This window comes from Salvia splendens, chromosome 10 (assembly GCF_004379255.2).
Source record: "Salvia splendens isolate huo1 chromosome 10, SspV2, whole genome shotgun sequence".
In the NCBI taxonomy this organism is placed as follows: domain Eukaryota; kingdom Viridiplantae; phylum Streptophyta; class Magnoliopsida; order Lamiales; family Lamiaceae; genus Salvia; species Salvia splendens.
Window position 1 is genome coordinate 6,031,969 of NC_056041.1, and position 16,487 is coordinate 6,048,455.

A 16,487-nucleotide genomic window follows, 5' to 3' on the forward strand; every position below is an offset into this window, starting at 1 on the left:
AAAGAAACCAGTACAATCTCAAAATCTTTCCAAAATTAAAAATAAATGCAAAGAAAGGATCCAACAACATTCATCATAAAAGATTCATGTTCAGATCAAAGTCAATCATGCAGCAGCAGATTTAGAAGCAGCAAAAAACAGCGACGAACACCGCCTGAAACAGCTGCAGTGAGAATACCGAATCGGATTCCGACGATCTCCGTTATTCGACGGAGCTGATGATGAATTTCGGCCACCCGATTGAACTTCCATTTCGATGCTATGTTGAATGCAAAATTGAAAACATCTTCCTGGAAGAAAATCTGGAAACAAAATCGCTAAGAAGAGGAATATGAAAATAAAATCTCTGAGAAAGAGGAGAGAATCGAACTGAGAGAGAATGAAAGAATGGAGCAAAATTCAGAAATTAAATAAGGGAAATAACATATTTACCCTCTGCGCTTTTTTTATGAAGTAAATCTAAGTTTGAATCTCATCCACAAGATTAGAAAATATATGTGGTCCAGATTTGGTTATAGGGTTATCACACAAATTATGGGTTATCATATGATCACAACTCTATATATATATATATATATATATATATATATATATATATATATATATGGTCCTGTTAGGTTGAGATTATTTAGCTAAATTGAGAAATGAGATGCAATCTCAGCCACTAATCCACAAGATTAACGAAATGTCAACAGCTATCACATTATGTCAACACGGGGGTATAAGTGTCATTTCATGTTTTAATGTGTCGGATTGTTGACATAGCTTGTATGTCTAGTTGACATGACTTATAATTGTTGTTGACATGGTTTCTATGTGTAGTTGACATGGTTGTACGTGTAGTTGACATGGCTTGTAACACAGTTGACATAGCTTGTACGTGTAGTTGACACGATATGTACCGTAGTTGACATGACATGTCAATATTCTATACAATCTCATCTACCAAATTGGTATTTTATGGAGTTGTCTTACGAAGCTCAAGGTATGTTCTCATGCTAATTCCACAAATGTCAGCAAAAAACATCACATAATGTATTCATAAATTTCAAAGAAATGTCACTAGCAACGCAAATGTCAATATGTCAACAGACCTCCAAAGGTACCTACAAAATGTCATCCTAAATTTTCATCATCAATTCACAATGTCAACAAACCAGCATCTCCTACATTTCAACATGTCAACAGCAAATGTCTACAACTGAAGTTTCAATATAATGTCAACAGCAAATTTGTTCACCCAAAAACCAACAGCCAATGCCGCAGATTTTCAACAAATAAACAACATCCGAGAAACGCCGCAGAGACAGAATCAACGCTCAACTCTCCGCAAACTCATCCCTAAATCGCTCAACTCTCCGCAAACTCATCCCTAAATCTGAAAAGGTATTTTCCCTTCTTTCTCTGTCTCTCTCGAATCGAATCAAAATTCTCACTGAATTGACCGATTCCGATCAATATAGATGGACAAGGCGGCGCCATTGGGGCACGTGGTGGATCACGTGAAGGAGCAGCGGCAGAGGGCGAAGGAGGCGAGCAAAATCAGCAGCGGTGTGCCGAGCGAGATCGACGAGGTAATCGTCGATCAGATTGAAGACGGATCGGAGCAGATCAAGTTGTCGATCTGTTGCAACGATCGGCCGGAGCTCTTCGCGGAGATCGGGAGCTCTCTGAAAGCGCTGGAAGCCACCATTGTTGAAGCCAACATCTCGAAGCACACACACCAGCACCCTCACAATCCCTAATTAAAATATGAAATTACCATTCTGTCCTTTTATAATTAATTAATCTAAAAATATTTTTTGTGTGGCAAATTCTGGACTACTCATTTAATAAAAATGAGTGGCTGAGATTGCATCTCATTTCTCAATTAGCCTAAAAAATCTCAATTGATCATGGACCTATATATATATATATATATATTTTGCTAAAATCCAAGATCAGAAGAGTTGAAGGAAGGAAGGGATGGAAGAGTTGAGGAACAGATAAGAAGACTGCAAGCAATGCATTAAAGAACAAATGCACAAACACAAGCGACATTCAGCATGATGCCTCGAATTCAATCACAACCATCTTACTAAACAACAATTACACCATTAGTCAATCCAAACAAAACAAAACTAAATTGAACTACACAAGCACATACGGTAGGTTAGTTCATCATCTTCAATGTGCAAGAAGCCATGCTTTCATTCACTACTGATCCTCCTCTTTTTCATGCTTTCACTTCTGATCCTCCTCTTTCTCTTTCAACGGGTCCTTCTTCGCAGCTCCCTTCATCGGCAATGCTGCATACAAAAATGAGCATTTCAATTCTAGTTATAAAGAAATTCCAGATTCAATTCAAACCATATAGATCATAACGAACAAGGGGCTCACACATAAATGTCGTAATAGAAACCAAATCCCAGATTACAGCTCAACTGAACTGTAGCAGTGTAATCCGCTTGGGAAACTTCGACCTTGGCATAACGAATTCTAGTTCGAGTCTCCTCTTCCACGAATATGTGGAAGATCCAACTAGTATTTTGATCATTGTTGCCGAGGTACAAAGCTTGCATCACTCTCCCTTCCTTATCCTCAACCATCACGTCCACCTTCGCCACCACTGTTTTGTCTATGAGATGGTAGACTAACCAACCAGATGCTTGGTCGATAAGGAATAGGATATTTCCCCCCACATATATGATCTTCCTCTGCTCTAGTTCAGATTTGGGGAATTCCATTTCGAAGTATTCCCAGATGTCTGTTTCCACGTTGTACGAGAGGAGAATTGGTCCGCTGAATTGTGATGGAAAGTAAGATGTCAAGGTATCAGGTAACAACAGCACCATAACCAAATTGTTGTCCCACTCAAAGCCAGCCGATGAGAAGGCAATAAAGTCAAAGAACAGCTCAGGAATGTTCCTCCGGTCAAACTCGCCTTTCTGCGGGTCGTAGATCTCGATCCAACCTCTTAGACGAGGAGTGCCCCCGAAGATGAATATCCTGCCATCACGTAACGGGACTATCGTGGGGAATAATCGCCTTGAATCCAAAGCAGCGCAACAAGTCCAGGTAGAACCAACGGGCACTGGTGGTGACGGTGCAGACCACAACAATTTGGACCTACCCGACTTTGGGGTCTGCATCATGAACAAGGCACCACCGACACGGCATAATTGAGGCATAATCGGAAAGTAGTTACTCACAATTCCTTTATCACAACAAACAACAGGAATTCCAGATTTTACAAGATCAGTATCATCCTTTAAATCCACCTCCTCGAAACTAAAGATCTGGAAACACGGCATGTTAAACTTAAACACCGTGAAGCGCACACCAGGCCCCATAAGCTGCTGAATGGAAATCAACACATATGAAGATGAAATATGAGTGAAATTGGGTCATAAATCTTAATCAATTCACTGATAAAACACCACACAAATTCAATAATTAAGCAGACAAAATTAAAATACACACCAATTTCCATTCACTAACCACACCATTTCCTTTCTATTTACCACTACCAATCATCAATTACTTTCAACTCAAATCACAGTTCCATCTTCAACAACAATTTCCACAATAATGCAGCAAAAGGGGAAGAGAAGGATTGAAAACTTAACCTTCTAAGCTAGAATGGTCGACTGAGAGTGTGAATGGAGATTTGGGTATAAGCTGAATGCGTAGGGTTTAAGCTGAATGCGTAGGGTTATAGTGTTCGAGATTTGGGTATAAGCTGAATGGTGAATGCGTAGTTGTTCTGTTTTCTATGAAGGGCCCAATAATGATTTTTTTCCCTTTAATGGAATATAATAAATTTATCTATTAGTGCATGGATTCATAAAATAAATGCTTTTCTTGTGCAATCTCCCAAACAGAACCGGCCAGAACAACATGAACACAAACTAGCTTCATGCTGGTTTAGGGGATGGAGTGAATGGTCAAATGTTCGTGACATATCGACAACTTTACCAAAAACAATGCAATATGCTCATACCTTAGCAATACTATCAATAAAAAAAGAAATCTCAAACATAAAAAAAATACTCCATACACTTGCTTTAACACATGCAGCGAGACCATTCACAAACTAGTGAACACTGATATGATGACAAATAACAAAACAATACAGTATAACTACAAATTACAATCAGTTTACTGACAACTAAAAGCATATGAGCTTTCCACAGTCCACACCGTTACTTTTCCAGCCTTTTTATGATTAGAGTTGCATCACAAAGCATAAAAATCCATCAACAGAGCGATTTACAAAGAGTAAGTGCTGTTCCATCTAACGCACCACCGACCAAAATGCAACGGCGAGAACACACTCGTTCACATAAAAAATCATAAAACACAACACACAATGTTCGCGCCGCTAGCTAACTCAAGCAATCGACGATCTATACCGACCGATCTACAACATACACGGATTAAATCAATTGAACAAGCTCAAATGCGTACAATCAACACAATCGATTGCATAAAAAACCAAAAGGAATAAGAATAATCCGAAAACAAAGTAAGAAACCAGGATCTGCATATAACGAAACGCATTTTCACCTGTAACGGCGATGAGAGGCGAGACAGAGCACGGGAGGGAGAAATGCGCCTGCAATGGAAGGACAAAATACTCAGATCTCCGCGGAAATGATACTCAAGCGTGAAAATGAAGGCAAGCGTTAGTTATTTATGCACGAGGTAAGAGTTTTAGAGAGATAAAAAAAAACCCTAGAGAGAGTAGGGAGCCGAGTAAAGGCAAAGCTTCCTCGCTGAGCTGCTGTTGGATTCGTCACGCCTTTCCCGCTCTGTTTTGTGCTTGGCTTGGTAACAATGGGTATAAATACGGGTAAATTTCAGACGTCTTTTACTGTGCACGTGTCGAGTTGTGATTGGTCTATTTCTGAGGATAGTTGACTCAATTGGACACCTGTCTCTTGAGAGATTACTGTGCCACTGGCTACTTCAAATAAGTCGTAAAACTGAACAAAAAATTGTTCTTGTAGAAGTGGTGTGTATTCTAAATTCCGAATTCAGAGAAATTTTTTGTGTATTTCATTGTGCTCTGCTTTGCACCATATCTTCTTGTTTTTAATTTTTTGCACTTCAAAAGTCTCCTTCAGACAACATAGTTGCTCCATACACGCCTTCCAAAAGTGAACATATTGGGTTACTCTTTGTTGTGTGAACCAGTTTATTGGGTAAATCTTCTGGGACAGGTGCCCTTTCATGTTTGCTTTGCGGCAAATCACTAGCACTTAAACCTGAACCATGATCAGTCAACCTTAAACCTTTCATATGCTTCAATAATAAAAAAGTTCCTTCCACTCTGTTACAATAATATTTCCAACTTATAAACACCACTGCATAAGCATTCCTCCTCCTTCCCTTCAAAACCCCCATCCCTCAGCATCTGTTCTGGTTAGTTTGGATCATCTGCAGTTCTGAATTCATAGAGCGACCACTCCAACTAGTAGCTTTCTGACAACACAGTTCAGCTTATCGGATATCACAAGCAGACTATGTCTTCACAGTTTGCCTCCTGTTGTCTTGCTGCTGCTTTGTGAGTCCTTCCTGTCCATCAGTGCCGTCATTCTCATCTCCAAGGAGATATTGGTCAACCCGTGCAGCTGCTTGCCTGCCTTCAGATATTGCCCAGACCACCAGTGACTGTCCGCGTCGGCAATCCCCAGCCGCAAAGACACCTTCAACATTGGTTGAGAAGTGACTGTCCACCAGTGACTGTCCGCGGGCCCTTGCCCATTTATGCGGGCTGAACCGAAATAATTCTTGCATATCGAACATGGGAAATGTGAAGAATTGAGTTCATTTCTTGGCATTTCTAAGAAAGTAAACGTGCGGCGGCGAAGCTATTTTAGACAACTTGCAAAACAAAAAAAACAAACAGAACTTTGAAGTAATTGAGAAAAAGGGTGATTGCCCGTTGCAACAGTGAGTGGCTAAATGATAATATAACACTTTACCTTTGTGTTCACAAAGGGTCACGCTACTATTCATACTCAAAAACCCCATCACTACAGCACAAACACATGCACTGACTCATACTCATACGTAAAATATTGGATATATAAGCTTTGATTAATTAAAGATTGAACAGTTAATTAATTAAAGCCCACAAGCTAGTTGCAGGAGAAGACTTTTGCTTTACCTCTACTCATACATGCTTTTGCATGTCATGAAAATTTATAAACACCCATACTATCACACTGCACATAGCCACATACACAATACGCCTACATATATGTTTGATGATGTGGCGAATTTTGATGGGAATAAATGCAAGTAATAAATGATCACAACACGGAAAATTACGTGGTTCGATTTACTGAGGTAAATCTACGTCCACGGGAAGAAGAGAGGGCAAATTTGTATTGCTTGGTTCTCGATTACAGATTACAATACTGATTTGCTATAAGATTCAGGATCTGGAGAGCTTAACCCTCGTCTATCTGATCTATGTTCTATTTATACATTCGAACTAAGATCGTGGTTTGCAGCCCTGGTAGTGGGGTTGATAACTGCTTAATACCACTAAATAGATCGTGGGTGTAGTGGAGGTCGTGGAGATCCTGCATGGGTCCACTATCTCCTTGTTCGGTCGAATACTGAGACCGAACTGCTGAGACCGAACTGCTGAACTTTGCCGATCAGCTTTTGCCGATCTGAGAGTTGAGCTCGATTGGTCGGCTTTTACCGAGCTATGGGCTGTGACCGAACTCTTTGGTTGTGCCGATCTGAGAGTTGAGCTCGATTGGTCGGCTTTTACCGAGCTATAGGCTGTGACCGAACTCTTTGGTTGTGCCGAACTGATACTCTTTCTTGGGTTTTGGGCTGATGGGCCGTCACTGCTATTGGGCTCGCAATTATTGTTTAGTTGTTTAGTTCGTATCCCATCACCACCCCCCCCGAAAAGCGAAGTGAATCACTTCGGCATTTCGGATAAGTGTAAGGGGGAGGCTGGCGTCAGGGGACGTGCTCCGCACGTGTCTGCATTAAATGTGACAGCAAATCCGGCCAGAGAATCCAGAAAAAGTGGGATTTGAAACGGTGCGACGAATTTGAAATGCCTTTGCGAATCCGATAAATATTTCCTTTCATCATTGGAAACACTTTTGCGATTATTTCTTCTGTATCTCTCCCTTTTTCGAAAAATTTTCTTCCGCTTCTTCAAGACTTTCTTCAGACTTTCGACCATCAGAGAGTAAGAATCATGTCTTCTTCTTCTGAATCTGTTTCTGAATCAGGTAGCGGTAGGAAGGGGGGTAAGGGGTCTTCTGGCCGGAAGAAGTCCGGGGAGAAGACGGTAGAATATTTTCCGAGCATTTTGAGTAAGGATACTGTGATATCCTTACACAGAAAATATTTTCTTCCTGGGGGGTTAGTAGTGATTCCCGACGACATTCATAGGGCTAACTCGCCGCCGGAGGGTTATGCCACCGTTTACGAAGCCTGCTTGGAATGCGGGCTTCGTTTCCCTCTTCCCCCTGCCTTTGTAGAGCTTCTTGATTTTTTTCAACTCCCTTTAGGTCAAGTGACTCCGAATTCTTGGAGGAACTTATCGGCCTTTGCTGCCGAACTGCGTAGATTGGGAAAGGATCTGTCTCTGAGGGCAATCCTTAATTTCTTCCAGTTTAAGAGGAAGGGATCCTGGTTTTACTTGATCCCTTTACAGCCCTTCCGAGCATTCTGTAAAACCAAATGGCCGAAGTGGCAAAATCGTTTCTTTTTTTACAATAGGACAGCGGCTCCGGACTTTTCCTGGAGAGGGCCGAAGTCCGTAATTCCTCATCCTCGGGTAGAACCGTTGGACGAGCTCGAGGGCGAGCTCAATAAGATTCCCATGATTAGGAAACAGTATTCGGAATCTGAGCTCGTCAAGGGTGACTTCGTGTTCGATTCCTCGTCTTCGGACGAAGAGACTGAGGGTGAGGATTTCTTTTTTATGCTTTACTGCTTTAGCGGCGAAAACTAACTTTGTTTTCTCGCTTTTTGGCAGTGAACATGCTAAGCAGGCTAGGTCGCAAATCCTCCGAATCCAAGGAGCCGGAGAAACAGAGAGCCACCAGCTCGGCGTCTGATGCCGAGAAGAATCCGAAGAGGCAGAAGACCTCTTCGAGTCAGTCTTCGGATCCGAAAAAGCCGGAGTCGACTTCGGCAAAGGGGAAGGGGAAGATTCAGAAACCCCCAAGAGCGCCGGAGAAAGACATTGTCTTGGCGGCCCCTTCGGAACATGTCTGTGAGCCTTTTGCATGGCCAACGGACTTTGTAGAGGTGAATTCTCTTCTTGATTTTCTGGCCTTGCTTTTTTCCTATATTTTTTGTGGCCCCTCTGTTGACTTTTTCCTTTTTCCATTTTCAGAGGAACAATATGCTCTCCAAGCTCGTCGCCGTTGAACTCTCCAAAGCGTCCAACGATTATGCTGAGATGCAGAGGAAGTTGAATGCTGCTCGTCACCAGGCCGAACAGGCTCGGGCAGACTTTGAGAAGGCAAGGGCCGCTAGGATCTCGGCTCAGGATGAAGCTCAGCGTGCCAAAAACCAGCTCATCATCCAGAGAGAGCAATCTAAACAGAGGGAGGCTGCCGCCGTGGTTGCTCAGGGGGAGGCTCTCCGTGTTTTCGCAGAGAAACTCTTTTTGAGCCATCAATTTTCAGCCTTTATCGGTGATCTGCTGAAATTGATGACCGATAACGCTGAGCAGGGACCCGAAGTCGTCCTGCCGCTGTATGGCCGAGAGATTTCAGCTCGTCTCCAGAGTCTGCCGCTCCTTGAGGAGCTTGCTTCTTCCTCAGTCCTGCTCTCTGCTGAAAGAGTCCGTAACTGCCGTGCTGACCGGGACGAGAACATGGAGGCCATCTTTGCCTCCTTGGGACCTGTTTCACCCACTTCAATCTTTAACGAAGAGGGTGGGCAGGAAAACGAGGCCGGCAAGGAGACCGAGCAGACGGATCAGCAGGCCGGCGACGGGCCTGCCGAGCAGGAGGTGCAGCAGATCGGCGATGGGGACACCGAGCAGGCTGGAGGGAGTAGGGAGGCCGAGGCTGAAGCCGAAGTAGACAAGGAGAAGGAGGCTGAAACCCACAGAGGAACCGGAGACGAAACTGGCGGAGTATGATTTCGTCTCCCTTCTCTTAGTTTAGTTTCTTTCTCTCCTTGTAAAATGGCCTTGAAGCCCTCCTTGTGTAAAAATTTTTTCTTGTGAATGAAAAAAATTCTTCTTTCTACACTCGTGTCTTCTTTATAGCTTTTCGTAATCTCTTTTACTCCTGTTGTGGTTTACTACCTGCTCGGTAAACTGAAATGCCGAACTGACATAGCTGCTTTGTATTCTTAACTCTAAGGAGCTGGAGGTACTTCACTGGAAGCGGCTATACTCTTCGGCTTTAAACGAAGCTGAGAAAAAAGCCATAGATGACCAGGTGAAGTATGACGAACTCTTGGCTCGGTTAGTGGAGCTGGAGTCCAACAATAAGGACTTAAAGTCCATAAAGAAAGATCTGGATGCCGAGCTGAACACTGTCATCGCTGAGAGGACTGCATATGAGGATTTCATCTGCGGGCGCGGGGGAATGACCATATCTGAAGTTCAGAATCAAGTTGATGAACTGTGGGAGGAGCTTCATGTACTCCGGAAGAGCAATGCGCTGGAGAGCTCGGCTTGCCAACAAGTTGTGAAGTCATTGCGGCGCTTGGCTTCTCGGTACGACATCATTCTTTCCCGGCGTCCCTCAATCGAGAGATTCCTTAGGCGTTTCCCGCCAACAGATGCTCACACCCCAACTCAAACCTCTAATCCACTTGCTCAAGATTCTACTCCAAACCAACAACGGACTCAGGATGAACCGGAAACGTCAAGACGAGAACGTACTCCAAGTCAGCAACGGACTCCGAAGCAACCGGAAATGTCAAGACGAGAACGCCCTGAAGTTCGTAGAGGAGTTGTGATTATGAGTGAGCAAGATCAGCGGATGCTTCGTGAAGAGACTCTTTGCCGCCGAGGTGCTAGAACTTCCCGGACTCAGGGAAGGGGCGGTAGGTCGATCAGAGCATCTCGTCGACCTACTTATTCTTCAACTGTTCGGAACACCCGAACTCAGCATCATGAGGATTTTTTGGATAGGTGGCTCAACTTTAGCAACCGTGGACAGTAGAATAGTCCTTTGTAATGGTGTAACGCCTTCTCGTAGGGCAGCGAAATTGTATGCCGAACAAGACTTAATAAATGAAATTTTTTCATTTCGCTTCTATCACTGCGTATTTACAGTTCATCGATTTTTTATTTCATTTATTGTACTCGTCCGCGGTCTTATGAATAAAACTCTTCTTTGACCGGACTCGTCTTCGGTCTTATGAAGAAAACTCTTCTTTGACCGGACTCGTCTTCGGTCTTATGAAGAAAACTCTTCTTTGACCGGACTTAGTTTGTGTCCTTATTTGGCGAGTTTTATCGCTTGGATTGGACTTTCCCTTTGTGTCCTAATTTGGCGAGTTTTATCGCTTGGATTGGACTTTCCTTTTGTGTCCTAATTTGGCGAGTTTTATCGCTTGGATTGGACTTTCCCTGGTTGACCGAAGTGGTTTTCGGCTTGTTGCAGTCCGTTTCAGACGAACTGCTTGTTTCTTAAGCTGAATTGTGGTCTTGTATCTTCCTTAGAAGCTTGGACTCACAATTGTCTTTAATAATTGATCTAAAAAGGGGATCAGCCTTTGAAGATCAATATACCTCAGTAATATTTATAAGAGACAAAACGCACATAGAGACTTAACGCACATAAAGACAAAACGCACATAGAGACAAATAAAAAGGACGAAAAAGATTTTAACCTTTTAAAAAACGACAAGTATAAAGAACAAGACAAATAAGAAAGCACATACCCCTAGGACCGAACTAGACACGAGACTAACCGGACTTTGTCTCTTACAAATAGAACTTCTTGAGGTTGGAAATGTGCCATGTTCGGGGTACTTGTTCTCCGGACATGTGAGTCAATTTATAAGACCCTTTTCCCAGGACTTCTGACACCCGATATGGACCTTCCCATGTGGGTTCAAGTTTGCCCAGCTTTTCTGCTCGGCTTACTTCATTGTTTCTTAATACGAAATCTCCCACTTGAAACTGCAGCTTTTTCACCCTTTGGTTATAATACCGGGTTACTTGCTCCTTGTACTTGGCTGCTTTTATGCAGGCCAATTCTCTTCTTTCTTCGGCAAGATCTAGTTCGGCTCTCAGTCCGTCGTCATTCAGTTCGGTTGAGAAATGAAGAGTTCGGGGGCTGGGTATGCCGATCTCAACCGGAATTACGGCTTCAGTGCCGTACACTAGACTGTACGGAGTTTCACCGTTGGAGGTTTTTGGTGTAGTTCGGTAAGACCATAGGACTTGAGGAAGATTTTCTACCCATTGTCCTTTGACTTGTTCTAACCGAGCTTTTAATCCTTTCACCAAAATACAGTTTGTTACTTCCGTTTGTCCGTTTGCTTGTGGGTGAGAGACCGAAGTGAACCGCTGTTGAATATTCAACTCTTGGCACCAATTTTTGAATGTCTTGTCGGTGAACTGAGTCCCATTATCCGAAATGAGGATATGGGGTATGCCAAATCGGCAAACTATGTTCTTCCAAACAAAATCCAATGCCTTCGAGCTCGTTATCGTAGCTAATGGTTCAGCCTCCACCCACTTTGTGAAGTAGTCCACGGCAACGATCAAGAATTTCATTTGCCGAGGAGCTTGTGGTAGTGGTCCTACTATGTCTATGCCCCATTGCATAAAAGGCCAAGGGCTTTGCATAGCACATAGATCGGTCTGCGGCATCCTTGGGATATTTGCATGGATTTGGCACTTCGTACATTTCTTAACGAGCTGTACTGCTTCTTGTACCAAAGTTGGCCAATAATATCCCCATCTCAGAACTTTTTTAGCTAAAGCTCTAGCTCCGATGTGACTGCCGCACGATCCTTCATGAACTTCTCTAAGGATGTAGTCCGTCTCTTCTGGTCCTACACATCGCAATAACGGTTGAAGGTAGGACTTTCTATATAGGACTCCTCCATGAAGTTCATACCGAAGTGCTCGGCATGTGATTTTCCGAGCTTCTCTCTTATCCTCGGGCAGTTGTCCTTGATCTAGATACTTTGATATTGGCGTCATCCAGTTCGGCGAGCTGGTTACTGAAAGTACCTCAGCATCATCAATGCTTCTGTGCGGTAATTCCTCCACTTTTGAGCTCGGATATGAGGCCAACTTGCTTAAAGTATCTGCTCGGCCATTTTCCGCTCCGGGAATGCGGATTATCCGAAAATAAGAGAAGCTTCGGCTAATGCTTTGCGCTTTGTCCAAGTATTTTTTCATCCTTTCATCTCGGGCTTCACTTGTACCCAACATGTGATTCACTATGACTTGTGAATCACAATGGATTTTGAGAGATTTGATAAATAGACTTTGCGCTAACCGAAGTCCGGCAAGAAGGGCTTCGTATTCGGCTTCGTTATTAGTGGTTGGGAATAAGAACCGAAGTGAATAAGTTACCTCGTGTCCGTCGGAAGCGATAAGTAGAATACCAGCTCCACTTCCCGTCTTATTCGAAGCTCCATCTACGAATCCAATCCAACAGTCCGGCGGCTCTACTTCGGGTTCCTGGGGCTGTGTTGGTTCATCATTGGTAGGGCTTTTCTGTTCGGCAATAATAGGGATTGCTTGATCGAACTTTGCCTCTACCAGAAAATCTGCCAAGGCTTGTCCCTTGAAGGCTTTCCGAGGTAGATATTCTATTGAATGTTCTCCCAACTCTATGGCCCACTTGGCAATTCTGCCTGATGCTTCAGGCTTAGTCAAAACTTGCCGAAGTGGAAGATCGGTTAAGACGCATACCTTGTGAGCATAGAATTATGGCCGCAGTCTCCTTGCTGCATTTACTAATGCCAGAGCAATTTTTTCCAGAGGTTGATACCTTGTTTCGGGACCTCTTAATGCTCGGCTTGTAAAGTAGATAGGACGCTGCTTTAGGCCTTCTTCTCGTACAAGTACCGCGCTAATGGTTTGATCTGATGCCGCTAAATATAAGAATATCACTTCGGCATCTGTTGGAGCAGAGAGAATAAGGAGTTCGGCTAAATAACTTTTGAGTTCGTCAAAAGCCTTTTTCTGTTCGGCTCCCCACTCAAACTTTGGTGCCTTCTTCAAAACATTGAAGAACGGCAGTTGCTTCTCGGCTTGGGAAAGGAATCTATTCAGTGCGGCTAGACATCCAGTTAGCCTTTGCACATCATGTATGGACTTCGGCATTGCCATGTTCTGAACAACTTGAACCTTTAGGGGATTTGCCTTGAGTCCGTCCTTTGAAACCCAACAACCCAGAAACTTTCCCGAATCTACCAAAAAGGTACATTTTTGGGGATTGAGTTTGAGGTTGACTTTTTTGAGCACGTCGAGAGTTGATTTGAGATTGTCTTCGTAATCCGAAGTGCTTCTACTTTTAACAACTATGTCGTCAACATAGACTTCAACCTCTTTTCCGATCAGGTGCCGAAATAGCTTGTCTACCATCCTTTGATATGTGGCTCCGGCATTCTTTAAACCGAAAGGCATCTTTTTATAAGCAAAAATGCCGAAGTCAGTAATGAAAGCCGTTTTTGAAGCATCATTCTCATCCATTAAAACTTGGTGGTATCCTTTATACAAATCAAGAAAACAGAAAATTTCGAAGCCTATCAAAGCTTCTACTTTTTTATCTATGTTCGGAAGGGGGTAGCAATCTTTAGGACAGTGCTTATTTAGATCGGTAAAATCTATGCACATCCGCCATCCTCCTCCTTTTTTCTTGATCATCACAGGATTGGCCACCCAAGAAGGATATTTTACTTCGAATAATACATCCGCTTTCAGTAATTGGCGGACTTCGTCATGGATGACTTGATTTCTTTCTGCCGCAAAGAGTCTTTGCTTCTGTTTTATAGGCCGGACTGAAGGATCAATATTTAACCGATGTGTGATTACCTCGGAAGACACTCCGGTCATGTCCAACGGAGACCACGCAAAGACATCTTTGTACTCTTTGAGGAGCTGGATGGTCTTTTCCCGGAGCAGAGGTGTTCCCGCGAAACCGATCTTGACCATTCTGGATGGATCATCTTCGTATAACTGAACTGTCATCGAGTTCGGCTCCGGTGTGACTTCGGTCATTTCGCCTGCCTCTGACTCCGGCTGCTGTGATTGCTATGCTTGATGGTGCCGATCTGATTGCTCGGCACTTTTAAGCGCAATCTGCAAACATTCTTTTGCTCTCTTTTGATCACCTCGGATGACTGCAATCCCTCCTTTAGTGGGGATCTTGATTGTGAGGTGATAAGTAGAGCAAATGGCCCGAACTGTGTTGAGCCAGTCTCTTCCCAGGATGATGTTATACGGGGACCGAGCTTTTACCACAAAAAACTCGATCATCGTACTGGAGCTAGTAGGCGCTCTTCCCACCGTAATCGGAAGGCTGATAGTACCTTCAGGGCGGGTGTCTTCCTGGGCGAAACTTTTCAGAGGAAGTGGGGCCGGACTGAGCCGAGCTGGATCCACTTCCAGTTTATCAAAACATTTTTTAAAAAGAATGCTAACCGACGCTCCTGTATCCACAAACACTCTGTGGATCAGTTTGTTTGCCACTCCAGCTTGAATGACAATAGCGTCTTGATGAGGAGAAATGGCCGGGACGGGATCTGCATCTGAAAACGTGATTACTTCCTCCTTCTTCAGCCTTTTATGCATAGGCTCCTCTCGATTGACGCCTCTGCGTTCTGCTTTTAGAGACGACTTAGTCTTCCCGGCTGGGAGAGCGTCAATAGTCTGGATTACTCCGTCATACTGCGGCTCGTCATCGTCTTCGGGATCCTGTTGCCTTTTAGGATCCTGAGGAGCGCAGTTCGCACCTCTCTGTTTCTTATTCTTCTTCGGCAGCTTGCTTTGGTATTTTTTTAACGTCCCTGCTTTCACAAGAACATCAATACCTGCTGCCAAATTTCGGCACTCCTCGGTATCGTGACCGTGGTCTTGATGGTAGGAGCAGTACGTATCCTGACTTCGGCGCGTGGCTGATTTCGTCATCCGCTTTGGTTTTTCGAACATATCAGAATGCAGTTCGAAAATTTCCGCTCTCGACTTGTTCAATGGTACGAACTGAGCGGGCGGTTTCTCAAGATCGAGACGTGGTCCCAATCTGCCTTGTACCGGTGCCCTTTGAATTCTTTCAAAAGGAGTTCGGCGAGGAAGCCCCTGATCGCTATGATCGGGCTTCTTTTTGTCTCCTCTGGATGAGCTGTCTAAAGACCGTTTTCGACGGTCTGCCTCATCGGCACGAGAAAACTGGTCCGCAATGTCCCACATCTCTTGAGCTGTTTGCGGACTGCACTCAACGAGCTTTCTGTAGAGAGCTCCGGGCAGAATTCCATTTTGGAATGCCGAAATGACAAGTAGATCATTGAGATCATCTACTTGTAGGCATTCCTTGTGGAATCTTGTCATGAAGTCGCTAATCTTTTCATCGCGACCTTGACGTATAGAAAGCAGCTGAGCCGAAGTGATTCGGGCTTCCGCTTTCTGGAAGAACCTCCTATGAAAAGCATCCATTAGATCTCTGTAAGATCTAATGCTGCCTTGAGGGAGGCTATCAAACCACCTTCTTGCGTTCCCGATGAGCAGCTCGGGAAACAGCTTACACATGAACCTCATTGAGACCTTGGTTCGCCATATTATACTGATAGCGTCCCAGGAAATCATGAGGATCCACTAACCCGTCATAAGTCATTGACGGAGTTCGGTAATTCTGTGGCAATGGAGTTCTGGTGATATCATCCGAAAATGGAGTCTTCAGCGCTCCATACATAGCGAATCCGACATCTCTACGGTATGGTGGAGATGGAGTTCTCCTGTGATTTCGGTAACAAGGAGGAAAAGGAACATGTCGGTGGTGAGGATTCTCTCTCCTGGAAGATACGGCACTACTGCGGTAGTGACTTTCATGTTTGGAGGGGGAGGGAGAATCCGCCGTTTTCTTCTCCGGCTTTTGGCTCTTTTGCAGGAATGTTAAGAACTCATCCTGCTTCTCAGCCAAAAACAACTTGACAGCCTCATTCAAATCGAGCTGCTGGGAAGACTCGGTGCGATGACTTTTTGAGCGGTTTGTTCCTTCACCGTGAGAACTGGAGGCAGATTTCTCCCGAGGCTGTTTTCCAGGCCTACGGGCTGGACTAGCTTCCTCACGTTCATCACGGACGGAAGTATGGGTATTACGTGATCTGGTATGCATTTTTTGGTGGAAGGGGATCAAAAACTCGCCTTTATCACAGTTTTGGTTCTCTGTTTCCCACAGACGGCGCCAGTGATGATGTGGCGAATTTTTGATGGGAATAAATGCAAGTAATAAATGATCACAACACGGAAAATTACGTGGTTCGATTTACTGAGGTAAATCTACGTCCACGGGAAGAAGAGAGGGCAA

General features: G+C 44.0%; 1 protein-coding gene across 3 annotated transcripts; it reads right to left on the bottom strand.

Moving 5' to 3' along the window:
* Positions 1-2,182: 2,182 nt before the first annotated feature.
* Positions 2,183-4,791, bottom strand: LOC121750667. 3 transcript variants are annotated; one of them, XM_042145249.1, is made up of 5 exons: positions 4,716-4,791; positions 4,549-4,597; positions 3,609-4,402; positions 2,380-3,335; positions 2,183-2,288 (listed from the first exon to the last, which is right to left on the bottom strand). In XM_042145249.1, the coding sequence occupies exons 4-5, from the start codon at positions 3,330-3,332 to the stop codon at positions 2,216-2,218; spliced, it is 1,026 nt and encodes a 341-aa protein (XP_042001183.1). In that variant the 5' UTR covers positions 3,333-3,335; positions 3,609-4,402; positions 4,549-4,597; positions 4,716-4,791; the 3' UTR covers positions 2,183-2,215. The 3 variants fall into 3 exon arrangements, with proteins under 3 accessions (XP_042001183.1, XP_042001181.1, XP_042001182.1); XM_042145247.1 differs by lacking the exon at positions 3,609-4,402; XM_042145248.1 differs by lacking the exon at positions 3,609-4,402 and having other exon boundaries at positions 2,380-3,338.
* Positions 4,792-16,487: the final 11,696 nt, after the last annotated feature.

Bases quoted from the DNA above. Each gene is read 5' to 3' on its own strand.
- LOC121750667 (XM_042145247.1), bottom strand. From the start codon at position 3,332: ATGGGGCCTGGTGTGCGCTTCACGGTGTTTAAGTTTAACATGCCGTGT. The intron at 2,289-2,379 runs GTGAGCCCCTTG...TTTTGTATGCAG, and splicing joins TTCTATTACGACATTTATGT to CATTGCCGATGAAGGGAGCT.